This window comes from Lagenorhynchus albirostris, chromosome 2, assembly GCF_949774975.1.
Source record: "Lagenorhynchus albirostris chromosome 2, mLagAlb1.1, whole genome shotgun sequence".
NCBI lineage: Eukaryota > Metazoa > Chordata > Mammalia > Artiodactyla > Delphinidae > Lagenorhynchus > Lagenorhynchus albirostris.
In genome coordinates, this window is record NC_083096.1 from 150650855 (window position 1) to 150678235 (window position 27381).

General features: G+C 40.6%; 1 protein-coding gene across 5 annotated transcripts in view; it reads right to left on the minus strand.

Moving 5' to 3' along the window:
• Positions 1–27381, minus strand: part of ST3GAL3 (ST3 beta-galactoside alpha-2,3-sialyltransferase 3) — a 232037-nt gene that overhangs the window by 200298 nt on the left and 4358 nt on the right. For all 5 annotated transcript variants that reach the window (XM_060140277.1, XM_060140274.1, XM_060140276.1 and 2 more), the window contains exon 2: positions 5596–5740. In XM_060140277.1, the coding sequence (XP_059996260.1) occupies positions 5596–5710 (115 nt within the window). In that variant the 5' untranslated portion in view covers positions 5711–5740. The remainder of the gene's footprint in view (positions 1–5595; positions 5741–27381) is intronic.

Here is a 27381-nt window from a genome sequence, read left to right on the forward strand (position 1 = left end):
TGATCCCACTTTCATTTGTGATACTAGTAATTTGTGTCATCTCTCTTTTTCTTTGTTAGCCTAGTTAGAAGGTTATTGATTTATTGACCTTTTCAAAGAAACTGCTTTGCGTTTCATTGATTTCCCCTATTGTTCTGCTGTTTCAATTTCACTGATTTCTGCTCTAATCCTTATTATTTCTTTTCTTCTGTGTGCTTTGGATTTAATTTGCTCTTCTTTCTCTAGTTTCCTAAGGCAGAAACTTAGATTATTGATTTTAGATCTTTCTCCTTTTCTAATATATGCCTTCAATGCTATAAATTTCCCTCTATTTTTGCTGCATCCCACGATTTTTGATCAGTTTTCGTTTAGTTAAAAATGTTAAAAAATATCTCCTATATTTCTTCTTTGACGCATGTGTTACTTAGAAGTGTGTTGTTTAATCTTCATGCATTTTAAGATTTTCTAGTTATCTTTCTTTTATTGATTTCTAGCTTAATTCTTTAGTGGTCTGAATATAATTTCTATTCTTGTAAATTTTGTTAAGATGTGTTTTATGGAAAAAGAATGAGATACTGCCATTTGTAGCAACATGATGGACCTAGAGATTATCATATGAAGTGAAGTATGTCAAACAGAGAAAGACAAATATCATATGATATCACTTATATGTGGAATCCAAAATATGATACAAATGAACTTATTGACAAAACAGAGACAGACTCATAGATGTAGAAAAAAAACTTATGATTACCAAAGATGAAGGGGGGGAATAAATTAGGAGATTGGGATTAACATATACACACTACTATATATAAAATAGATAACTAATAAGGACCTACTGTATAGCACAGGGAACTCTACTCAATACTCTGTAATAACCTATATGGGAAAAGAATCTAAAAAAGAATGGATATATGTATATGTATAACTGATTCACTTTGCTGTACACCTGAAACTAACACAACATTGTAAATCAACTATATCCAATAAAAATAAAATAAATTAAATTAAATATGATACAAATGAACTTACTGACAAAACAGAAACAGACTCACAGACATAGAAAACAAACTTACGGTTACTAAAGGGAAAAGGGGAGGAGGGATAAATTAGGAGTCTGGTATTAGCAGCTACAAACTACTATATATAAAACAGATAAACAACAAGGTTCTACTGTATAGCATAGGGAACTATATTCAATATCGTGTAATAAACTATAATGGAATATATATGTCTGTGTGTGTGTATATATACATAAAACTGAATCATTCTGCTGTACACCAGAAACGAACACAACACTGGAAATTAACTATACTTCAAGAGAAAAAAAAATGTGTTTTATTGCCCAGAATGTGGTCTATCTTGAATGTTGCATGAGCTTGAGAAGAAATGTGTATTCTGTTGTTGTTAAGTGAAGCAGTCTATAGGTGTCAATTATATCCAATTGATTGGTGGTGTTATTGAGTTCAATTAGGTTCTTACTGATTTCCTGCCTGCTGGATTTGTCCATTTCTGACAAAGAGGTATTGTAGTCTCCAACTATGACAGTGGATTCATCTAGTTCTCTTTGCAATTTTATAATGTTCGCTTCACATAGTTTGAGGCTCTATTGTTAGGTATATATACACATTAAGAATTTTTATGTCTTCTTGGAGAACTGACCCCTTTATCATTATGTAATGCCTTCTTTATCAGTGATAACTTTCCTTGCTTTGAAGCCTGCTTTGTCTGAAATTAATACAGCTACTCCTACTTTCTGTTGACTAGTGTTACCATAGTATATTTTTCTCCATTTACTTTTAATTTATATGTGTCTTTATAATTAAAATGGGTTTCCTGAAGACAACAGACAGTTGAGTCTTGTTTTCTGATCCAATCTCTGTCTTTTAATTGGTGCATTTAGACCACGGATGTTCAAAGTGATTACATCTGGATTAATACGTACCATATACATTACTGTTTTCTATTTGTTGCCCTTATTCTTTGTGCCTATTTTTATCTTCTACTCTTTTTATGCCTTTTGTGGTTTTAATTGAGCATTTTACGATTCCCCTTTCTTTCCTTTTTCAGCATACTCGTTATACTTCTTAAACTTTTCTTAGTGGTTGCCCTGTATTCACCTCTCTCTCCAGCCTTGCTGGCAGCGGTTTGCCTGTGTGCTCCCCTCTCTTATAGAGCAAAGAAGAGTTGAATTTTCAGTCTGTTTGTGTTTCACTTGTTAGGTCACAGTGGCAACTTCCAAGCTCCTAAACACGCAGAACAGGAAACCTCAAGCTACAGAACTTTTTAAAATACATTGATAACTAGACCAATCTCATACAGGAAGCCTTTAGGTTAAGCATTTGACTCAAGTCCTGGCAATCTGACTAGGCCTTGGCCATGTGTAGCTCTAAACTGCTCAAAACAAAACAGTTTGCATTCTTCTACAACATGCCTTGGAATTAATTAAATCTTAAGATTTTCTAGTTGGAAGGGATTCCATGCTCTAACATGGCATTTCACACAGACCTCTCTTTTAGAACATGACATATTATAATATGTTGTTTTATTTCTTTCTCACGTTATAGGCTGAGAGCATAAAGTCTATATTCATCTTATATCCAGTTTACACAGAACAGTTTGTGGGCCATAATATGAACATACTGCTTATTGAATGAATAATTTAATAGTAAAAGACTCTAGACTCTTCTTCTTCCACCCCCCCCACCATGAAGGAATTCCAATACTTAATCTTGGTTAAGTCATAAATAGTATAAAAATTAAGGAAAAATAATGCTAAAGACATTTATTTTTCAAGCTTGGAAATGCCCTCTAAGCTCTGCAGATGAGAGACATACAAACCCTTGATCACTGAGCCTCTCTGAAGTCTCAGTTTCTACATCTGTAAAAGAGGATAATAATAATCAATATAAACTATGAGATTATGAATATAAAGCTCCCATGTTATAATACAGACATATAGTAGACACTCAACAAATTATTATTTTCATTTCATTATTATCGGCATCATCATCGATACTGTTAAACCAACACCTAAATTTCAGTACACAGCAGTCATCTGCTTTGGAAGCTCCTTCAGCCTGACCTTGTTTATTGAGTAAAGGTAAACAAGGTAAAAGTAAAGGTAAACCCTGACTTGGTAAGCCATCAGGGTTGGACATTATTCTCTGATATTACAGCACAGAAATAATATGCTATAGTAAGAAGGTCTAAACAACCTATTCAAAGTCAAATATCTGAAAGACTTGAGAGTCAGAATAACAAAAAAGGTGCAGATAGAGGTTAGTCAGCTAACAACTAACTCAAAGGACAGCAGATAACTACTAACAAACTACGGAAGCCTACAGAACATGAACAGCACCTGTCACCTTCAACCTAATAAACCCCTTTGTCACCTGGAGGACTTTTTCTATTTCTCTTTCCCTTCCCCTTATTTTCCTTCCCTTTTCTTTATCCATCTCCATGCTGATACTCTCTACTATTTCTTCTCTGAGTCTCTCTCTTCTCTGTTTTTACCAACTACAATACAGAATTAAACCTTATCCTTAGTATTTATTATACTTTTCAGTAAAATAACGAACATAGGTTTTAAAGAAAGAAAATCAGGACTCAATTCCAGTTCTAATAATTAGCTATGTAACTTGGGTAAATTAATTAAACTAAATACTTCAGTTTGCTCAAATGGAAAACAGGGATAATAATAGCATCTTCACATGGTTATAGTAAGAAGTAAATTAAATTTGTAAATTATCTAGTCTAAAACCTGACACACAACAGGTGTTCCTTAAAGTTAATGTTTTTCTCAATTTCTCTAGGAAAAAATTATCTAATCCTTGATTATGTCTTCCACTGTAGCTCTTAACAGAAAAGGAGACCCCCCACTTCCTTGTACATATTTCCACCTTTTTTATGAATACAGATGAATCCATCCATTACAGATATGGACAATGTCTCTAACTACAGAATTTTACACTGCACTGATATAAACACCCCTTACTCTGGGTCGTCTCCTTGATTTTAAAAATAAGTTGGAAGAGAAAAAATATAAATAAACTCTGGAAACACAAAGTAATTAGTGATAATTATAAGCTATGCATTTAAGAGGCACTTAAACATTACATATAAAACAATACATGAAAGATATAACACTATACTTTTTAAATTGGCTTGAAACTGCTTCAGTAGTTTGGGCCATGTGAGAAAATAATGAACTACTTCATAGGAACAGTTCCCACGTTAAGGAGTCAATACAGTATTAGGCCAATTGCCAGTTGCCTCTTCCAACTCATTCTAACTCAGTTTAACCTCTTATCTAGAGCCTGACTCTATTCTCAAGTGAATTCCACACTGGCATCCAGTAAGTGTTTGTAAAAATAAAACTATTTTAGAGAAGAGGCATTAGGAATCAGAACAGACTACCCAAATTTCCCTGCACCCAGCTCAGACAGCCATCAGACAAAAGAATCAAAAGGAAAGCTACGCATCGTCACTGTGTGACACCTGAAGCTACACCCAAGAAGACAGTGTGCAGAGGCTGGTGCAGCTCAGTGCAACCTCTTCAACTGCAAACCCCAAACCACAGCACAGGCAACACTGGGTGAACCAGAACCAAGTCGGTGTTGGGGGAGGGGGGTCAGGAAGCCCTACAGAAAACAGTGTATCACATGAGAATGACTACAAATGGGAGCAAGGGATTAGGAGTTACTGGGTAGGGGAAAAGCCATTATTCTATTCAAGTACAAGTTCAGTACCAGCAAGAGCTAAAAAGATTAAGTAGACAAAATTTCTTTAGGGAAACTAAAACAAAGATAGTATTAAATTAAAAACTGGGGTTTCCCTGGTGGCACAGTGGTGAAGAATCCACCTGCCAATTCAGGGGACACGGGCTCGAGCCCTGGTCCGGGAAGATCCCACGTGCCACGGAGCAACTAAGCCTGTGCGCCACAACTACTGAGCCTGCGCTCTAGAGCCCGCGAGCCACAACTACCGAGCCTGTGAGCCACAACTACTGAAGCCCACGCACCTAGAGCCGTGCTCCACAACAAGAGAAGCCACCGCAATGAGAAGCCCACACACTGCAACAAAGAGTAAGCCCCGCTCGCCACAACTAGAGAAAGCCCATGCGCAGCAACGAAGACCCAACGCAGCCAAAAAAAATAATTAATTAATTTTTTTAATTAAAAAAATTTAAAAATAAAAACAAAATCCAAGGAAAAGGTAAAGATGAATGCTTTAAGGTCATTAAAAAACCAACTGCAATAGCAAGCCCTAAGGCAGTAACTGGCAAATGGGAGTGGCAATAAAGTATAATAATTTAAAAAGAACAACATTCGAGAACCAGAAGTACTGGTATGGTTTGGGTTTTTATTGAAGAATAGCATGTTTTCCTTGAGTTCATAAAAGGATTTGCCATGGCATGCAGTTTTTAAAACGCTTCAAAGTTCTCAGTCTAGAGCAACAAAAGTGGTAGGCAGTTTCTAAGCCTAAGTCCCAGGAATGCTCAGTTTACTATCACTGCCCATCTCTGAAGAATATGAGAGCAGCCACAGGAAAACCCAATAACTGATCTGCAGCAGGCTTTTTCTGGGGGTAGGCTAGAGTGACCATACTTACTGGAGTCCTCCCACTGGAATAAATGTAGCTTCCACGCAGAATAATACAAAAATCCCAGTACCAGAAAAAGGCAGAGGGCTAGCAGCAGATTGCGTACAAATACCAAGAGTCCCATCTTCACATGATTTACGATTTCCTACATGACCTAAAAAAAAAAAAAAACCAAAAAACAATTTAGGTCTTAACTGATAAAGCAATCATCTTATTGATATACTCTACCTTAAAATAAGTATTTATAGGAGAATTTCCAAATGAAGAACCACCTAGAATTACCACTGAGTTGATGACCTGGCATCCTCCAACCTGCTCAAGCCCGGCTCAAAGAACAGCTTCACCATCAGTCAGCATCCAAGCCAGAAATCAGCAGTCATCCTTGTGTCCCTCCTCTCACTCATTCCTAACACCCAATCAATGACCAAACTCTGGCAAGTCTAACCTCCCAAATAAATCTCAAGTCACACCCCCTTCCCACCATCACTACCCTAGCCCATGCCACCACTGTCTTCCCACAAGTTTCCACGCCTCCAAATTTGCACTCTCCCAAAGCCATCTTCCACACAGCACACGAACAGTCTGTTAATAACACAGAGTCTAACATTCCCTCCCTGCTTAAACCCCTTTGTATTAGTATTCTACTGCTGCTCTAACAAATTATCACAAACTCAGCAGCCTGAAACCACTCAAATTTATGATCTCAGAGCTCTGAAGGCCAAAATTCCAGCTACAGTGTGGCTCAGCAGGGTCCTCTGCACAAGGTGTCACAAGGCCAAAACCAGGGGCTGAGCAGGGCTGCATTCCTTTCTGGAGACTCTGGAGATGAACATACTTCCAAGTTCCTTCAGGCTGTAGGCTGAATTCAGTTTCTTGCAGCTGTAGGGCCCAAGTCCCTGTCTCCTTGCTGGTTATCAGACAGTGTTTGCTCCTGTTTTCCATGTGGTACATTTCAGTAGTGGTGGGTTAAGTCCCTCTTACTCTGATCTCACCAACTTCCCCTTCTACCACATCTTGATTCTGTTTCCAGCCGGAAAAACTTCCTTGCTTTTCAGGTTCATGCAATTAGATTGGGTCCACTTGAATAATCCAGGATAACCTCCCTACTTTAAGGTCTGTAGCCTTAATTTCACGTGCAAAGTCCCTTTTGCCATGTAAAGTAACACGTTTACAGATTCTAAGGATTAGCGTGTGGACGTCTTTGGTTGTTGTTTTTTCTTCTTTTTTTTTTGGCCACGCCGTGCAGCATGCAGGATCTTAGCTCCCTGACCAGGGATCGAACCCACACCCCCTACAGTGGAAGCACGCAGTCCTAACCACTGGACCGCCAGGGAATTCCCACATGTGGACATCTTTGAGGGACCATTCTGCCTAACAGACCTTTCATTAAATTCTCAATTCCTTTAAAATAAAGTAATTGCTCCTTAGAGTCTAGTAGCTTCTCACTGCACCCCTATTTACTCTCCAACCATCCTCTGCTTCTCCCAACCTCATTTGTATCCTATGCTCTAGCCCCTCTTCTTTCTAGTCACTGAACATTTCTTGTTGTTTCTCTCCTCACGGTCTGTCTGGAATACATTCTCCACCACCTATTTCACCTGCTGCACGTTCTTTGATACTCACCTTAAATGTAGCATCAGCCAAGAAGACTTCCTAGGAGCACCCGTCCCAAACCCCCTCAGCTATCTTAGTCATGAAATAATCTATGAGAAATATTATAACCTATGTATACATATTATAAATGAAGTGATAAAGAGTTAGCACTTGCAGACTATATAATTGTCCACCTAGAAGAGCCAAGAGAATCAACCGAAAAATCATTAGAACCAATAGAAAATTCAATAAAGTAGGTGATTATATGATTTACTTACAAAAATCAACAACTTCTTAAAAACTACACCAGCGATAACCAATTAAAAACTGTAAGGGGAAAAAATTCCACTCATGATGGCAACAAAATCTATAAAATACCTAAAACTAAACTTCGGAAGAAATGAACAAGATTTTCACCAAAGGACATAAAAGATCCAAATAAATAAACAGACATAACAGGTTCCCAAGTGAGAAGATTCAATATTGGAAACATATCAGTTCTCTTGAAATGTCAGTTCTCTATAAATTTAGTCAAAATCCATGATTTTTTAAAACTTAGATCTAATGTTAATCTGAAGAGTTCATGCCCAAGAAGAATGAAGAAATTTTTTTAACGAACAACAATGAGGGATTCCCTGGTGGCGCAGTGGTTAAGAATCCGCCTGCCAATACAGGGGACATGGGTTCGAGCCCTGGTCCGGGAAGATCTCACATGCTGTGGAGCAACTAAGCCTGTGTGCCACCACAACTACTGAGCCTGTGCTCTAGAGCCCATGAGCCACAACTGCTGAGCCCGTGAGCCACAACTGCTGAAGCCCGTGCGCCTAAAGCCTGTGCTCCGCAACAAGAGAAGCCACCGCAACGAGAAGCCCGCATACCTCAATGAAGAGTAGTCTCCGCTCACCGCAGCTAGAGAAAGCCCGCGTGCAGCAACAAAGACCCAGTGCAGGAAAAATAAATAAATAAAATAAATAAATTTATTTTTCAAAAAAAGGTCCCACTGTATAGCACAGGGAACTGTATTCAATATCCTAATAAACCATAATGGAAAAGAATATGAAAAAGAATATATAAGCATATATTGGGTTGGCCAAAAAGTTATAGGAAACCCAAACGAACTTTTTGGCCAACCCAGTATATAATACATATATATCTGAATCACTTTGCTGTACACCAGAAACTAAGAAATGATAAATCAACTATACTTCGATTTAAAAAAATCAAATAACGCATTGTAGAAATGTAAATTGGTAGACTCTTTTAGGAGGAATTTGGAAGTACAGGTATCCCCTGCTTTTTGAAAGCTCGCTTTACGCCACTTCGCTTCTATGAAAGACCTAAATGAAACAAACCCAAAGAAGATTTTCACTTTTATCAAAAGAGGTGAAAATAGCTTTCAGCATGTTTTGCATCCAGCGGTTATAGAGGCAGCGGGCACCCAGAGCAGCGAGAGTAGCACTACCAACCTCCTTTCCCAGGAAGTACACTCGGCATCTCTGCATCAAACCACCATAGATAGCTTTGAATTCTATCTGTGAGCATCTGTGCTTTATCTTGATTTATTTTGTGCATCTGTTAGCAAGATGGGTCCTAAGGTATCAGAAAAGCCTAAGAGAACTTGTAAGGGTGTTGTGCTCAGCATAAAAATGGACGTAATTAAGCATTTAGATTGTAGTGAACAAAATAAAGATGCGCTTGCTTTGAACGTTCCTGTGTCCACCATTCAAACTATTTACACTCAGAGGGAAAGAATATTGAAAGCTGCCGAAGTTACTATTGGTTCTGCTCGTAGGAAAGGGGTCTCTCTTAACTGGGTCCAGTAATGGATAAATTGGAAAGTCTGCTGCTTGAGTGGATTGATGGGTGTACAAAGCACAGTGTTGCATTAAGTTATCTTATACTTAAGGAGAAATCAGTCTTTTCAAAAAGCTGAAACGGAAAGCACTGGATGGGGAATTCTCTGGTGGTCCAGTGGTTAGGACTCCATGCTCTCACTGCTGAGGGCCCAGGTTCAATCCTTGGTTAGGGAACTGAAATCCCACAAGCTGCACAGCGTGGCCAAAAAAAAAAAAAAAAAAAGCAAGCAAGCACTGGACAATGGTAATGAAAGTGTTACGAGAGTCAAATTTAAAGGTAGTCATGCCACCAAGAATGGTGGGATAGGGAGGATGGGAGGGAGATGCAAGAGGGAGGAGATATGGGGACATATATATATGTATAGCTGATTCACTTTGTTATACAGCAGAAACTAACACAACATTGTAAAGCAATTATACTCCAATAAAGATGTTAAAAAAAAAAGAAAAAAGAAATAAAGGTAGTCATGGGTGGTTTCATTGGTTTTTGAGGCGAGGGCAGCTTCATAGCTTAAAAGTTACTGGACAGAGTGCTCTGGCTGATACTGGAGCTGCTGAAAAGTTCCCAGAAGGTGGCTGTTTACACAAGCAAGTGTTTAACTATGGCAAAGCTGTAATTTATTGGAAAAAATTGCTGAGCAAGACCTTTCAAGAGAAGAAAAGCAGGCTAAGGGACACAAGGCATCAAAGGAGAGGTTTATCCTAATGCCTACTATTGACACCACTGGTGATGCTGTCCTAAGGCCTCAACTAATGTACCATTCAGAAAATCTGAGGGCACTTAAAGGCACTGATAAGAATACACTTCCTATTATGTTTCATTCACATCCAAGTGGTTGGAATACCCAAGTGATTTTTTTCTGAGCACATGAGTGGATACATTAGCCCTTCTGCTGGAAAATACTGGAGAAAATAACCTCCATAATCAGTGTCTTGCGGTTGTCAATAACTGTGCTGCTCATCCACCTGGCATTACCAGGTATAGCAGCAACATTTGTGTTGTGTTCTTACCACCAAGTAGGACATTGTTGCTGCAACTGTGTGGCCAAGGCCTAACAGCCACAATTAAGGCTTACTGTATGCAAAAATGTGATGCATTTTATTATAAATGCCACTGACAGAGAGGGAAACTCCAGAGCATTATGAGAGATCTGGAAAAATTAAAACATAAAATTTGCAATTGCTGGACTCAGATATAGAGAACAAACAAGTGGTTACTAGTGGGGAAAGGGAAGGCGTGAGGGGCAATACAGGGGTAGGGGGAAAAAAGGTTATTATGGGATTATATGAAATCATGTGTGTGACACTTTTGAAAATTGCAAAGCACTATAGAATATAAAGAATCTTCCATTCAATAAATAAATAAATAAAAATAAAACAAATAAATAAAATTGGCTACTGCTAAATCTGGAGATGCTTTCATTAGGCTAAAAGTCTTGGTGGGAATTGGCATTTGGAAGAGACTGTGTCCTGAAGTAATGAGCAATCTTAAAGGCTTCAAATCAACAATAAATATGGCAACAGTGACTATGGCTAAGGAGGCTGGGTTTGTGGAAGCTGATAAAGATGTTGAAGAGGTTTTAGCATCCCATGACCAAGAACTGACACACCAAGAGCTGATGCAACTGCAAGAGTAAAAGATATAGGTTGAAACTGAACTCAGTAGCAAATAGCCCATGAGTGAAGTCAACCAGAAACTAAATATAAAGCACTTACATGAGATTTTCACTATGAACGACAGTGCTGCAATGATTGCAGAAAAGTATGACTTTAATTTTGAAAGGACACACAAGTTTAGGGCAGGTTTGCAGGATGTTTTGAGTGTCTATAAAGAATTGTATGATAGAAAAATGCGTGAGGCTAAGCAAATCAAGCATACTGTCCTATTCAAGCCTGTCACATCAGCCACAGCAGACAATGAACCTCAACCTTTGACATCAAGGCAGACAGCCATAGAAGGTGTAGACATTAAGTGACCTGCCTGGTCTGATGGATTCAGACAATGATGAGATGTTGAGAAATGACCCTCTTCCCCTCTTTCCTACACCCTAGTCTCCTATACTTCCCACCACCCCAACCTCCAATGATTCAGCCTAACACACCATCACCATCATCTCTTAGCCTTCCAGTGTGCTTGCTGTCTTCTTGACTCTGGTGAGGGAAACTACACCATAAATACATTATTTCTATTTTATACAGGCTATGTATTTATCATGTCATTCCTGCTTTTAATATACGTTAGTGTTATTTTAGGTTTTAACTGTTATTTGGCATGATTTGGTAGTTATTCTTTGGGTCTGAGAACACTCAGAAAGTTTTCCGTATAAATTAATGGTATTCGCTTCTTCACTTTCTACCATTTTGGCTTCCGAAAGGTTTCATAGGAATGTTCTACTTTCAGATAGCAGGGGAAACCTGTATCTGTTGAAATTTACAACATTCACACACCTTGACTCCACATTTCTATTTCTATGACTTTTTTCCAAGAGTAACACTCCAACAACTATTTTAAAAGTATCAATACATGGATGTTTATTAGCAACACTGATTATAAGAGCAAAATACTAGAAACAACTCAAATGTCCATCGATAGGGAACCAGACAAATACATTATGGTACATGTACACAATGATATATCATTGCTATCACTGAGGTCTTGGCAGGAAGTAGACAGCACATGAAAAGGAGTTAACCAAAGGAATTAATGACAAGATTTTTTGTAGGGTTAGAGGAACTACCCAGGGGCAGTGACACATCCAGGAACTAGCAACAATAGGAAGCTACTCCTACCTTGGAGCTGAAAAGACAAAGAGAAAGAAGGGAGATACTGGAGCCCAGCAAGAGCTGGCTGGAGAAGAGAGGCCAGCCAACAGGAGCAGTGGCCACAGAGGAACACATCTGCTACTACGGCTACGGCAAGGGACAGTAGGGAACAATAAATACTCTGACTTCTCTCACCACTGGTCCTCTGATACCCATCAGTGTCTCTCATCAGCTGATCCCAACTGGAAGCCGGAAGGCAAGGAAGCCCAGATGGTACAGTTTGTAGAGGTCAGCCACCAGCACACAGAAGAAAGAAGGTGGACAATGGATTTTCTTTTTTTTTTTTTGGCTGCATTGCGTCTTCGTTGTTGCGCGAGGGCTTTCTCTAGTTGCAGCGAGCAGAGGCTACTTTTCGTTGCGGTGCGTGGGCTTCTCATTGCGGTGGCTTCTCTTGCTGCGAAGCATGGGCTCTAGGCGCACAGGCTTCAGTAGTTGTGGCACACGGGCTTCAGTAGTTGTGCCATGCAGGCTTCAGTAGTTGTGGCTCATGGGCTCTAGAGCTCAGGCTCAGTAGTTGTGGTGCACAGGCTTATTTGCTCTGTGGCATGTGGGATCCTCCCAGACCAGGGCTCGAATACATGTCCCCTGCATTGGCAGGCGGACTCTCAACCACTGCGCCACCAGGGAAACCCTACAATGGATTGATGAAGGCAGGAAAATAACAAGTATAGAATATGATGTAACAGTTAACAGAATGAGACACACAGGCATGTCCTGACATAGAAAAATAGCTAGAGTATACCGCTAAGTGAAAAAAAAATCTTGTAGAATAGTACGTATGTGAATGTATGTACAGCCCCATACTGGTGGTAACAAACAAGGAAGACAGTAATTTTTTTTTTTTTTTCAGTACGCGGGCCTCTCACTGTTGTGGCCTCTCCTGTTGCGGAGCACAGGCTCCGGACGTGCAGGCTCAGCGGCCATGGCTCACGGGCCCAGCTGCTCCGCGGCATGTGGGATCTTCCCGGACCGGGGCACAAACCCGCGTCCCCTGCATCGGCAGGTGGACTCTCAACCACTGTGCCACCAGGGAAGCCCCCGACAGTAATATTTAAAATTAAGGTTAAGAAGGAAGTACACAGATAAAAGAATACACACCAAGCTGTGGACAGTAATTACCTCTGAAAAGTGGGTTTGGAGAGGGTATTTTTCACGATGTATTTGTATATTTAACTTTAATATTTGTACTCATGCAAGTAATAAATGTACAAAGTTTTCAAAGTGAAACAGAAATTGGAGACTTGCATTTCCAGTAGCACAAAGGACATGTACTCTGTCCAATCCTCTGACAAAAACAAGAAATTTAAGGTATAAACAGCCTGCCTACAAAAAGCAGGTGGTTCTTGGAAAGATTTTTCTTCCCTTTTAAAAGGGGACTGAAGTGGCTGCTCCCAGCCCTTCCCCCCTCCTTCTGTCCTGAATGCAGATGTGACATCTGAACTGCCACAGCCATACTGTGACTTCAACCTAAGGCTCTGGCAGACACACGACCGTCAGTCAGTCAACGAATTTACCCATTTGTTCAACAGACATGACAGTGAGAATGGCGAACTAATCACCTATTTTATTTCTGACTTTTCCATTAAGGAAAAAGATTTTCAAATAAAGAAGTAGAACAAACAGCCTAAACAGGAAGCTGATCTCCAGAAGTGGGTGACATACAAAGAAGCAAGTAAGAGCTTAAAATAAGCCAAAACCTCCAAGACAAGGAGGAGTATAACATCTCGATATTTGGAAAGAGATGAAATTTCAAACTCACTGCCAGGACAAAAGCTTGACAACACATTCTAGTGGGGAGGCTGTGGGGAGAACACCCATACATTGCTGGTGGTAGGAGGGATTTGGCAGTATCTAACAAAACCATACATGCTTCTACCCTTTAACCCAATGATCTCACTTCTAAGAAACTATCCCAAAGATACACTGACAAAAATACAAAAAGACTTATGCACATGGCTACTTATTGCAGCACTATTTGTAATATAAGAGAAAAAAACCCTTCAGTAAGGATTGAATAAACTATGGTGTATTCACAAAATAGAGGATTATGCAGCCATAAAAAGGAATGAGGGAGCTTCCCTGGTGGTGCAGTGGTAAAGAATCCGCCTTACAATGCAGGGGATGCGGGTTCAATCCCTGGTCAGAGAACTAAAATCCCACATGCCGCGGAGCAACTAAGCCCGCACGCCGTACCTACTGAGCTCACGCGCCTCAACTAGAGCCTGCGTGCCGCAAACTACAGAGCCCACGTACCCTGGAGCCCGTATGCCACAACTAGAGAGAGAAAACACGCACACCACGACTACAGAGAAGCCTGCACACCATGACGAAAGATCCCACGTGCCTCAACAAGGATCTCACGTGCACAACTAAGACCTGACGCAACCAAAAATAAATAAAATAAATAAAAAATAAAAATAAATCTTAAAAGGAATGAGCTCTCTCCCTCTCTTCCTTTCTGAATAACTTAATCTAAAAGCCATTAGGCTTTAGGGGCCAAGCAAGGTAGGCACATATATCTGGAGTTAAGAGGGGGAGGAGCATCAGGCCATCATGATAAGTCTGGGGGTATGGCAGGAGGTGATAAGGGACTGACCAAATAAGTAAATATACTGAGGCTAACAGGAGCCAGATTTCTCAGTGATGGAGAAGTGAGTTGAAAATGTAGAAAAAGAAAAACTAGAATAAACCTTTTGGGTCGTACTGGAATTGAAGGTATCAGCGTGAACTGATGGTTTTCAATATATACACATACAAAAATATAAAAATAACTATAGATGTGGACAGTGTATGTGTGCTTTTGTGTATGTACATGCTTGTAAGCCCTAGCTCTGTCCACTGAAAGGGCCTGGCAGCAATCATATCCCAGTAGCAATGAGCACACCTAGCACCTCGATCTTGGTTTTTAAATACTATTCTCTACTATGTAATAGGAACCAGGGGTCCCTGGAAGAATGGCTGATTCCAGGGCTGAGGCACTATCAAGATAAGCCTGAAAGTAGGAAAGTGCTCAAAGAGTGCCATGTGAAAAGGAAAATGCAGTCAGCTTGAGGGACTCCTAATGGCCAGGTCTGGGGCAATTTAGACTGATAATAACAGATTATGACCCATTAAATAAGAATTTAATAAGTGAGGAGAGGAAAAAGCTCTCCCTTACAGTGGAATGAGTGTAGAATAATGTAATTAGAAAATCACTATTTAGCAATCATTTTAGTAATAATTCAGCTATGAAACATCAAAGGATGCTAAAATTAATAAGTAATATTTTGAGAAATGGGATATTATATCATCTTAAAGTATCCCCCCACAAGATACTTATTAATTACAGAGAGGAAAAGAGTAATTTTACAATGCAGAAACCTGATAGACACCACCACAGACTAGCTGAAGGATATATGGGAGTTCTTGTAATATTTTTGCAACTTATTTGTAAGTCTGAAATTATTTCAAAATTAAAAGTTTTTAAAAAAGAAAAAAACTTAAACCAAACGCACAAATAAATGTTCAAATAAACATCAAATGATATTATGCAGCCAATTAAGATGTTGTTTATGAAAAAATTTTAATGACATGGAAAAATGCTTATGATATAGTAACAAATGAAAAACGTTGAAAGAAAGAAAGAAAGAAAAAGACCAGAATGAAAACATAAGAACACTAACAGATGAATGCAGAGAATTTTTCTGGCTGCAGGAGGGTACCTGGCCTCCCTGCACAGCCATAAAAAAAAGCACACAGGGGCTTCCCTGGTGGCACAGTGGTTGAGAGTCCGCCTGCCGATGCAGGGGACACGGGTTCGTGCCCCGGTCCGGGAAGATCCCACATGCTGCGGAGCGGCTGGGCCCGTGAGCCGTGGCCGCTGGGCCTGCGCATCCGGAGCCTGTGCTCCGCAACGGGAGAGGCCACAACAGTGAGAGGCCCGCTTACCGCAAAAAAAAAAAAAAAAAAAAAAAAAAAACACGCAGGTAAAGAGCTACAAGTGCTCACAGCAAACTCTCTTCAGCATGTAGAGGGAATGCAGCAGCTGGACTCATCCCCTCCTCATGCATTCATCTTATCTCAGAGAAGGATCTGTCTCTCTTCTGTTCAAAACTAATGTAACAAACACCAAGTGCCAGGAATTATGCAAGGCACAGAGGACACTAAGACAATCAGATTTAGACCCTGCCCTAGAGGAGTTTGACTTCTCACTCCCCATTCATTCTTCCACCCACCACAATCTGATCTGGCTTCCAATCCTACCTGTCGCTCAATTAAGTTTACCACTGACCTCTTAATTGCCAAAGCCACTGGACACCGGGGTCCTCCCATGACTTGACCTTTCTACAGCATCCCAAACTGTAAGAGGCGTACAGTGTGGTGGTAAGAGCTCTTTCTTGTCTTCTTTACTTAGCAACACCAACTCATCTTCTAGGACTCTGTTCAAGTCTTACCTCCTTCAGAAAGCTTTCCTTAAACACTGCCCGACACTATGGCAATCTGTGCTCCTGAAACACCCAATGCTTACCTCTATCACAGCAACTGTAAAATACCTTATCTATTTTTCTGTCTCTGTAAGGAATTAGCATACAATTTGAAAGCAGAATCTATAACTTAGGTCTGTGAATCACCTACATATAACAGCACAGCACTTAGTACACAGCACATTCAAGAAGTGTTTGTTTAAAGATAAAATAAATTAATATATTTCTAATTATATTCCCCCAACTCTAAACACAATTAATATAATTTGTACACATTCCAAAAAGTAATATATACTAAAGACATAATGTGTGTGTGTGTGTGTGTGTGTATAGAGAGAGAAAGATAGAGACACAGAGGAGGGAGGACAGAGGAGCAGGAGGGGGAGGGGGGAAGAGAGAGAGGAAGAGAGGGAGAGAGGGAGAGGAGAGAAGGAGAGACAGAGGGAGGGAGAGAGAGAGAGGGAGCGCACGAGCAATTTTAAATGTAGAGAGAAGCTTAGGGTGCCGTCTCAGGCTTTTTATATTCTCATTCCACAGATATCCCCAAGGCAATCTCATTCCACTTCCATGATTACAATTACCATCCTTATCCCAAATTTTATATATTCCATCCAGATACTTCTTCTAAGTTCCATGTCCATTTATTTAACTTTTTTTTTTTTTTTTTGGCCTTACCGTGCAGCTTGCAGAATCTCAGTTTCCCGACCAGGGACTGAACCCAGGCCCCAGCACTGAAAGCCCAGAATCCTAACACCAGGCCACCAGGGAACTCCATTTATTTAATTTCTGTATCATCATCTAGATGTTTCACAGATGTCTCAGACTTCCCAAAAAACCCTCCTCTTCCTCCAGTATTCACTATTTCAATAAAAGGCAACACCTTCACAGGTGCTTCTGTCAAAAACCTGGAAATTATCCTTGACACTACCCTCCTTCTCACTCTCACCCTCCATATATAATCAGTCATCCAGCCCTATGAATTTTACCTCTTAAATACTTCTTAAATCCATCTGTCCCTCTATCTCCACTGCTACCATCGTATTTCAAGTCACTATAACCCTTTGTTTGGGCTACAACTATAGCCTCCTAATAAGCCTCCCATGTCCATTCTTTTGTGTGTGATAAATCTGACGTTACATTTTGTAAATTTAACGTGTATAGCGTGTTACTTTGATATATTTATATACTGTAATATGACTGCCATTTAAGCAACATTTATCACATTACATTATGGTACAATATTATTGTCTATATTCATTATACTGTATGTTAGATCTCTATGGCTTGTTTACGACTTGCTACAAGTTTCTACCCTTAACAGTCATCAGACTTATTCCCCCATCCCTCAACCTCTGGTAACCTCCATTTACTCTCTGCTTTTGTACAGGTTTGCTTTTCAGATTCCACATATAAGTGATATTGTGCAGTACTTGTCCTTCCCTGACTTATCTCACTTAGCATAATGTGCTCAAGGTCCATCCATGTTGTCACAAATGGCAGGATAGCCTCCTTTCTCATGGCTGAATAAGTATTCCATTGTGTATATGTACCACATCTTTTTTTATCCATTTATCTATTGATGGGCATTTGGGTTGTTTCCATATCTTGGCTATTGTGAATAATGCTGTGATAAACATGTGTATGTATATTTCATCCTGTTTTCATTTCCTCTGGGTACTTCCATATTCATTCTTGATCCTCTTCAATTCATTCTCCACATAGCAGCCAATGTGGATCTATTTTATTCTCAGGTTTAAACTTTGTAAATTTCCCACTATCTTTAGGGTAAAGTCCCAAACCCCTTAACAGGGCCTATAAGACTGCATGATCTGGCCCCTGCCCACATCTCCTCCCATCTCTGTTACCATCTCTTACCACCTTACCTCTGTGAGTCTGCAACAATGAACGCCTTTCAGTGTTTTGAACTTGTCATCCTGTCTCCTAATGGCAGGCTGAAGCCTTCTTGCCCCTACCGCTTCACCTAGCCAACTGTCACTCTGCCTTTAAGTCTCAGCTTAAAAGTTAATTCCACAGGGAAGCCTTACCCGTCTCCACACTTTAGGTTAGGTCTCCCTATTAGAAATTCCCACAGCACCCGTATACCCCCATCCATTACATAATGCATTTATACTCAGGAGTATTTACAGTAATTTGCTTAAAATTTTATTCTGGCTAATCCAGGCAGTGAACAGGTCTATTTTATTCACCATTGCATCCCTGGTAGATATTCAAAAACTATCTGCTTACTGACCAAATGTTCAGTCACTTATAGTCTGCTCAAAAAAAGGTACAAAAAACTAGGTTATTTTAATTAGCCATAAAAGAAAATTCCATAAAAATTTGAACTCACTGAAACAAAGTACACCAAACTCCTGTCATTTCTAAAATATCCTACAATGTGGTTATTTTCTAAACTATACCTAGCAAAAATTTTTAGTCTGAAATGTTAGAATTTTGTTGACCTTCAAATAGCAGCCATAATGAATATGAACTCAATTATGACAAAATTACACAGAGCAAAAGCCACAAAGTATTTCCTGAACAAGTCTCCTGTGAATCCTTTTGAGGCAAGCTAATTAGAAACTATTACGTACTATTTATTACCCAGCTTCCTGAACAAGTTACTGAAAAGATCAATTTTTTAAAATGGTTTTGCTGAATGTACACTTCCTTTTCAGACTTTATGCATGACTAAGCAGATTTAAGTAGTTAATTAACATGCAATATATTACACTATTCTATGCAGAAGAATTGTGTATTTTCTAATTGCACATCAATGCAGGGGATAAAATAATCAATATTGCTAATATTCACATAGTACTTACTGCAGACTAGCCACAGTTCTAAAAGTTTCATATGATTTAATTCACTGAATCTTCTCAACAATCCTACAAGGTTATCATTCTCATTATATAGAGAATAAACTGAGGCACAGAGAGGTAAAATTATCTTATCTAAGATCATAGAGCTAGTAAGTGGCAGACTGAGGATTCAAATCCAAATGATCTGACTTCAGTCATATAATTTTTTTCATTTGAAGAAGTTATATGGTACAACTGAACAAAAATGAAACGTAACCAGTGAAGAATCTAAACAAAAGTGGAAGAAAGGAAGGGGGAGGGTCAAGGGGAAGTGTGGTAAAGGAAGAGCACACAACAGAAAAAACTTTGTCACAGGATGGATACAGATCATTAACAAAGGTTCTACCAGCCCCTCCGCCACTCCCAAAAGGCTCTAAAAAACAAGCGGTAACTAAGGGCCAAGATTAAAGTGAGAGCCTCAGGGAAAAAATAGTGAAACAACATTTTTAAAGTAAATTTAACACTCAGGAAAAGTGAAGAAAGAAAAATAACACCACCACAAAAACAAAAGCCTCAATGAAAGAGAACAATGAAGAACTGCTGAAAACACAATAAGAGTCATGAAGGCCCTGGTGGATAAAATTTGAGGAAGATAAAGGGCTTCCCTGGTGGCGCAGTGGTTGAGAGTCCACCTGCCGATGCAGGGGACACGGGTTCGTGCCCTGGTCCGGGAAGATCCCACATGCCGCGGAGCGGCTGGGCCCGTGAGCCATGGCCGCTGAACCTGCGCATCCGGAGCCTGTGCTCCGCAACGGGAGTGGTCACAACACTGATAGATAGGACCGCTTACCGCAAATAAAAAAAAAAAAAATGAGGAAGATAAAATGAAAAAGAATAAAAGGTTTAAAAGGATTTACCAAAACAAACCCAAACAAAAAACAAAAATACAATAGTTGCCATATGGCATAGGTATGATTGGTGTCTGAAAAAGAGAACCAAGCATACAGAACAAAAAAAAGATATGCAAAAATGGATAATCAGAGAGAACTGGGCTGAGGGCAAGTTGGCCCTAAAATACAGAGTCCCAGCTTCTCTGAGCCGCAATAGCCAAGGTGGCAAGGATAACCTGAAGATCTGCAAAGGGAATTAAAAAGCTAAGGGTATGCCGAGGTTCCGATTACCCGCTGTGTGGATTACAGACTTATTGCCTCTTAGCTCCAAATTCAACCTTTTTGCTTGCTCTGTGAAAATGGATCTGGGCCCTTTAAATATATTCCTTTTGCTAGTTGACATGATGTCAAGCTTTGTCACTAGACGGTGCTGGAAAGCCATGGCTTCTGGGTTCTAGTGTGTTCCAGTGTGTTCCTCTAGGTAGGCTCCTGCAGCACACAGGACTTTTCCAGTGGACAGCAGCCAGCAGTGAGCAGCGGCCAACAGCTTCCCTCAGCACTTCTCTTGGGCAGTTTTGTAGCAGAGTGCCTCTGGTGGGACGTCTCTCTGTAAACAGCTTTCCCCAGTACCCAAGACGGCAGATTTCTGGCAAGCTCCACCATGCAGCATCACAGTGGCTCACCTGCAATCCAGTGAGCCATTGTCATGTCCACTACACCAAAGTCTGAATCTCGGCCTGTGGTGGGTGTGAGGCAGGTTGGGGAGCTCTTTGTCGAGCACTCTAGCTCATCCCTGAGGTAGCGGCTGCTCCTTGTACTATACAACTCACCCAAAGTATACCTTTCGATGGCTTTTAGTATTTTCAGAGTTGTGCAAACATGACCACAATCAATTTTAGAACATTTCTATTACCCCGAAATGATTCCCCACACCCCTTAGCTGTCATCCCCTACAAACCTCCAGCCCTGAGCAACTACTAAACTCCTTTGTTCCATAGCATAGGCAAATGTTTATAGATATCTCATATAAATGGAATCAAACAATATGTGGTCCTTTGTGACAGGCTTCTTTCACTTAGCACAATGTTTTTAAGGTTTGTGCACATCAGTACTTCATTTCTTTTTATTGCCAAATAACATTCCATTATATGGACCATCTTTTATTTATCCATTTGTCAGTTGATGGACATGTGGGCTGTTTCCACCTTTTGGCTGAATAATGCTACAATGAATATTCATGTACAAATTTTTATAGGGACATAAGTTCTAATTTCTCTTGGGTATATATGTAGGAGTGAAATATACCCAGGTCATATGGTAACTCTATGTTTAACTACTTGAGGAAATGCCACTGTTTTCCCACCAGTGTATGAGAGCTCTGATTTCTCCACACCTGTGCCAACACTCATTACCTGTCTTTTTGATTATAGCCAGCCTAGTGGGTGGGTAGGAAGTGGTATCTCATTGTGGTTGTTTTTTTTTTTGCAGTACGTGGGCCTCTCACTGTTGTGGCCTCTCCCATTGCGGAGCACAGGCTCCGGACGCGCAGGCTCAGTGGCCATGGCTCACGGGCTCAGCCGCTCCGTGGCTTGTGGGATCTTCCCAGACCAGGGCACGAACCCGTGTCCCCTGCATCGGCAGGTGGACTCTCAACCACTGCGCCACCAGGGAAGCCCCTCATTGTGGTTTTGATTTGCATTCCCCTGATGGCTAATCATGTTGAGCATCTTTCCAAGTGCTTATTTCTTTACTACTTACTAGCTAATCTCGTTACTCCAATTCACTGTTAAAGTTAATAGTCCTTACATTAAACTCTACCTGCTGAAAGTACCACGTCATTGGACCTAGACTTGTGTAACATGGGCAGTCAGTGACTTTCTGAGTACAAATTAGATATCTACACTAAGGTTTTAAAAATGGAAGGCAGAAGAGTAAAACTGCAAAGATTTTGTCCCTGGTCAGATGTTCCCTTTATCAGTAGCTGAGAAAAAAGCCTAGGGGAGACGGGTAAAAATCCAAGGAAACAGAACTTTCAGTTTTGCATGTTTTAGTTCATTTCTGTTTTTACAAACAAACAAACAAAAAGCCTTTCTGAATAAGAGCTGTTAATGTTTGGTTTTATTGGGTTTCTGATTATTTGTTTTAATGGTGTGTTCAGAGGACAAGCTTCTAGACGTAATTCTTTATTTGGAAAAGTTGACTCCAATCAGTCTTGAGAAAATGCAACTGGAATATTTGAAAAGATGATCTTGCTTTGGGCCAGCTGAGATGAAATGGTGGGGACTGGTGTTGAAGGTGGCTGGGAGACGGCAGCATGTCCAGAAAACTGGAAACAGAAGGTTGCAGCACAAAAGCAGTCAAGAACAATACTTAAACATGGGCATGGCTGTGTTCCAATAAAACCTGCCGGCCTGTTTGCTGGCCCCTGCTATGCATGGCATATAGACACACAACATGTAGCAAAACCACAAGAGCATAAAAACATGCATGGGAAGTTTAAAACTTTAAATTCAAGATAGTGTTTTCTCTGGTGAAGTACGGAGGAGACCAGGGAAAAATACATGAGGCTTTTACTGGAACTGTAATGTTCTGTTTCTTAAAAAAAAAAAACTGACGTAATATGGCATATTAAGATTTGGTGATGGGTATCATCATATTATTCTGTTCTTGTATGTGTAAAATACATCATTAGAAAATACAAGATAAATGTTCCCTTTCATTGCTATTATGTCTCTGAGACTTCAGATGTCTTAGGCCTATGTAGTAGTTCCACATTGTTTATCTGCTCATATCTTTTTTTAAAAAGGGCAAGGAAAAAAATATAATATTGCAGAATAACTATGCTGGAACCACGATGGAAGCTATGCCATCTTATCAGTCCAGGCAGAAGCCATTACTACACACCTGAGTATAGCAGTAGGAACACAGTGTGGTACCTGCCCTCGAGAACAGTGTGATGCATGTAGTTAAACAGGTACAGACATTATGAGGTGCTGGAAATTTATGATTGTCTGTGAGGTTCCAGAAAAGCTTCAATGAAGAAGCTGAAGCAGTAAAAAGGTAGAGAGGCTTTAGATGCCATGCTAAGGGGTCTGAAATTTATCCCACTGGCAATGGAGAACCAGTGAAGGGAGTAAGCAGAGAAATGATATAGTCCTATCTGTATTTTAGAAAGATCACTTGAGTAGCAATACAGAGGACAGCCTGGAAAAGGCCAAGCAAGAGCAAGAAGAGGCTGTTGTAACAGCCCAGGCCATTCACTGTCAGAGAGAATAGACATCTCAAAGGCACACAAAGATTCACCAAGGTAACAAAAGAAAATACCAGAACTCCTGTTTATAAACTTTTCTGATATTTAATTTCAGTGGACACTGGCCTCCTCAAACAATCCCTATGTCAGACATCTTGGGGCACATGAGGTTCAGAAAGAATCCTCAAAAAGTGTGAAAGTTCCAGAGCGTGGGGGGTAATGGTACCATTACGTAATTACCATTTGCTTCGTGATGCAGTGCAGTTTATGCATTAAGTGACATCAATGTGGTTAATTTCATAAAAATTGGATCATATTTTAAATAAATAGGATCATAACTAAACTTGACAATGAGATGGTGAGTAACCATGAAACTCTTGTGCCTCAAAGAAGTTCTCTGGTTATCATCTGGCCAAGCATGTATAAGACTTCCAGAACTTAAAGAGCAGCTGTATATTCTTCTTTTACAAACATACGGGTGTTCCAAGTTTGCTAAACTTTTCTGGGATGACAAATGTCTGTTAATAGTATGGCACCTAGAAGATTTTCCAAAATACACACATCTGCCCTTTCAAGGTGAAGAACATGTCTTAACAAAAGCTAGAAACTAGTTTTGTTCGTTTGTTTGTTTGTTTTTAAAGAAAATACGTTGAGTGCATTTTGACAACAGATGTTTGGCAGTGTTTCCATCCTTACGTTATTTTGTTGCCAAAAAGATGTAAAAGTGTCATTTATAAAAACTCTCATATCTACATGCCAGCAGTTCTCAAACTGTGGTCCAAGGACCCCAGACAGTCCCCAAGACCCTTTCAGTGGATCTGAAACAGGAGGGAAGGGGATAGGGCACAACCTTTGAAAGAATGACATAGCTCTAGAACATGACATAAACTGATTAGAACCAAATGGGTCCAAGATGGCGGGACAAGTCGACTTCCACTAGACCTTGAGCCTCAGTATTCGCTCACTGTAACATATCAGCAAGCTAAATGACACACCCACAAGCACCATGACAGTTCCAAGACAGACCACAAGGATTAAAAAGTAGGCGGTTGCCCAATTCCTGGAAATCCCTTCCCCTTCCTGAAATAGCTGGAATACTCCTCCCACTCATTAGCCTATGAAATCACCCACCCCTATAAAAACGGACAACCCCATACCCTGGTGCCTTTCTCACCTTCTGAGATGGCCCACACTGTGTCTGTGGAGTGTTTCCCTCTACATAAACCCACTTCTTACCTATCACTTTGTCTCTCACTGAATTCTTTCTGCGATGAGACATCAAGAACCTGAGTTTCATTAAGTCCTGAAACCAGTGTGTGATCTCAGTTGGAAGACTGTGGCTTTTGGCCGGGTTCGAGTCCCAGCCACATGAGTTCAAATCCCAATCTGGGTTTAGGCTGGGTTTGAGTCCTGGCACATGGGTTCAATCCCAATCTGAGGTGCACAGTTTCAGATCCACGAGTTTAAAACTGTTTTCACGTAATTCTCAGACATTATTTGCCCTGTTCACTCTCTTTCTCTCACCAAGGGTCCAGCACGGTTTTCCAGAGGCTATGTAACACATGATGACATGTGACTATATCACTGTCCTCACAGCTAATGGAATGCGTGCTCGTGTATTCTTGTGACTTAAAATTTTCTCAGTAACTTTTAATACATTAAATATCAATAGACAAAACCCATAAAATGAAAGTTCTTTGGGGTTTCAATAATTTTTATAACTTATAAAGGGGTCCTGAGATCAAAAACTCTGAAAATCACTGCCATACATATACTTTGAAAACTTAGGAACAGAATATTCTAGCCTGTTTAACATATTTCAAACACAAGGTTTCTGTGGGTTTTAAGTCATGTCAAAAACACATAAACATGCCATCTTTCCATTATTTTGTAAAGAAAACTAACATCAAGGAAAAGGGGAATTTACTGACATATAGACAAATAATAAGACAAGGCAGTAGATAACATTTAATCAGAATAATATAAGTTGTGCAGAAGTGCACAGGGAAGGAACTCCTGTCAACCAGGATGACCAGGCAGAACCTAAAGGAGAACAAATTGGGATTAAACCCCCATTATCATCTTTACAAACATTTCAGAAGAAGACTGAGGAGGAGCAAAATTTCAGGGGGACACAGTCAACAACGATGATGACACGCTGAAGAAGCACATACATTTTAGCAGCCCAAGCAGTGAGCACATTAAAACATCAGCGACAAGAGTGTATGCACACGTGCATGTGTCACTTCTGGGTGAGGGCTGGGAACGGCTGAATGACCATATATAATTTGTTGGCATTTAAAGAATGTTTAAATTGGTATGATATTCATATCAACCAACTCTTCCCTTCTTGATCTCAGGATAATTCTCTCATGCCCAACCCACCCAGACCACCATCACTGTGGCGCAGTGGTTAAGAATCCGCCTGCCAATGCAGGGGACACGGGTTCGAGCCCTGGTCCGGGAAGATCCCACATGCCGCGGAGCGGCTGGGCCCGTGAGCCATGGCCGCTGAGCCTGCGCGTCCGGAGCCTGTGCTCTGCAACGGGAGAGGCCACAACAGTGAGAGGCCCGCGTACCGCAAAAAAAAAGATGTATAAATAAAACCACAGTGCTGGCAGATGATTTTAGGCTAACGATCACCTACTGTGAACCAGGGAATATACTAAGCATTAAGAATCTTAAAACTGGGACTTCCCTAGTGGTCCAGTGAAAAATCCACCTTCCAATGCAGGGGACATGGGTTCGATCCCTGGTCGGGGAACTAACATCCCACATGCCGTGGAGCAACTAAGCCCGAGCCCGTGCACCACAACTACAGAGCCCACGCACTCTGGAGCCCGCACGCCACAGCAAAAGATGCCGGCATGCTGCAACTAAGACCCGACACAGCCAAAAATTACTTACTTACTTAATTAATTTTTTAAAATCTTAAAACTATTATTTTTATGATAAGAGGTCCCTTATGTATTTAATAGTACAGGAGCAGGCTTTTTACAACTATTTGCTCAAATTCTCAGAACCTTGCAAGGTAGGTATTTTTATCCGCATTTTACCAATTTGAAAACCGAGAGTACACAAGAGGTTCTAAAGCCTGCCCAAGGCCACACCTTAGAAACTGGTGAAGCCATGATGGCAATCTTGGTCTGCTGACTCTCCTCTATCCCCAGGCAGGACATGGACACACTCTTACTATTACTGCAGTAGCCTAAATGGTAACCTTCCCTCCAGCCTCACCTCATTCTAAGCTCTCTTCATCCATAATATTTTATGACCCTGTAGCAGACATGGCACTACGGTTGCAAACCTCAGAACCTCCCATGTCGGAGAAAAAGGACATTCACTCCTCTGCTGCCTCCACACACACTGATCTTCCTAAAAGGCAAAGCTGATAAAGTCATTTCCTACCTTCAAACCCTTCAGTGGCTCCTCCTCCTCATCACAATAAACTCCTGAACTCACAAGCTTCAGTCTAACTTCTGCAGCCTCCACACACTCCCCAAACATACCCTATTCTCCTGCCTTTCAAGCATCTTCAGAATGCAGCCACACTCTCTTGTGTTTCTAGGCCATTACACATTGTTTCCTGCCTGAAAAGCCTTTTAAACCCACATCTACCCAGCTACTAACTAGTGATCCAAGACTTAGGTAGGTGTGAGCTTCTCTGGAAAACCATTATTTATATTCCCTGTGTGGCATCAGATTCTCTTTTTAGGAGATCCCACAGGACCCTCAAACATAGCCCGTTACAATGTATTCTAACTACAGGTTCACTGGTTTCTGGTCCTACCAGACTAAAGGCTCTTTGAGGCCCGGGATATGCCTTTTGTTTTTGTAATGCCATAACCTAGCACAGAGGTTAGCAGACAGTTCATGCTCAATAGCTACTTATGGGGTGACTAGAGGGCCTAGTACAGTAGAAGACACAGACACATATACAACCAAGCAAAATAAAATAGAATAAATGTGAAAATAAGAAAGGTGTGGGCTTCCCTGGTGGCACAGTGGTTGAGAGTCCGCCTGCTGATGCAGGGGACACGGGTTCGTACCCCGGTCTGGGAAGATCCCAAATGCCGCGGAGCGGCTGGACCCGTGGGCCATGGCCACCGAGCCTGCGCG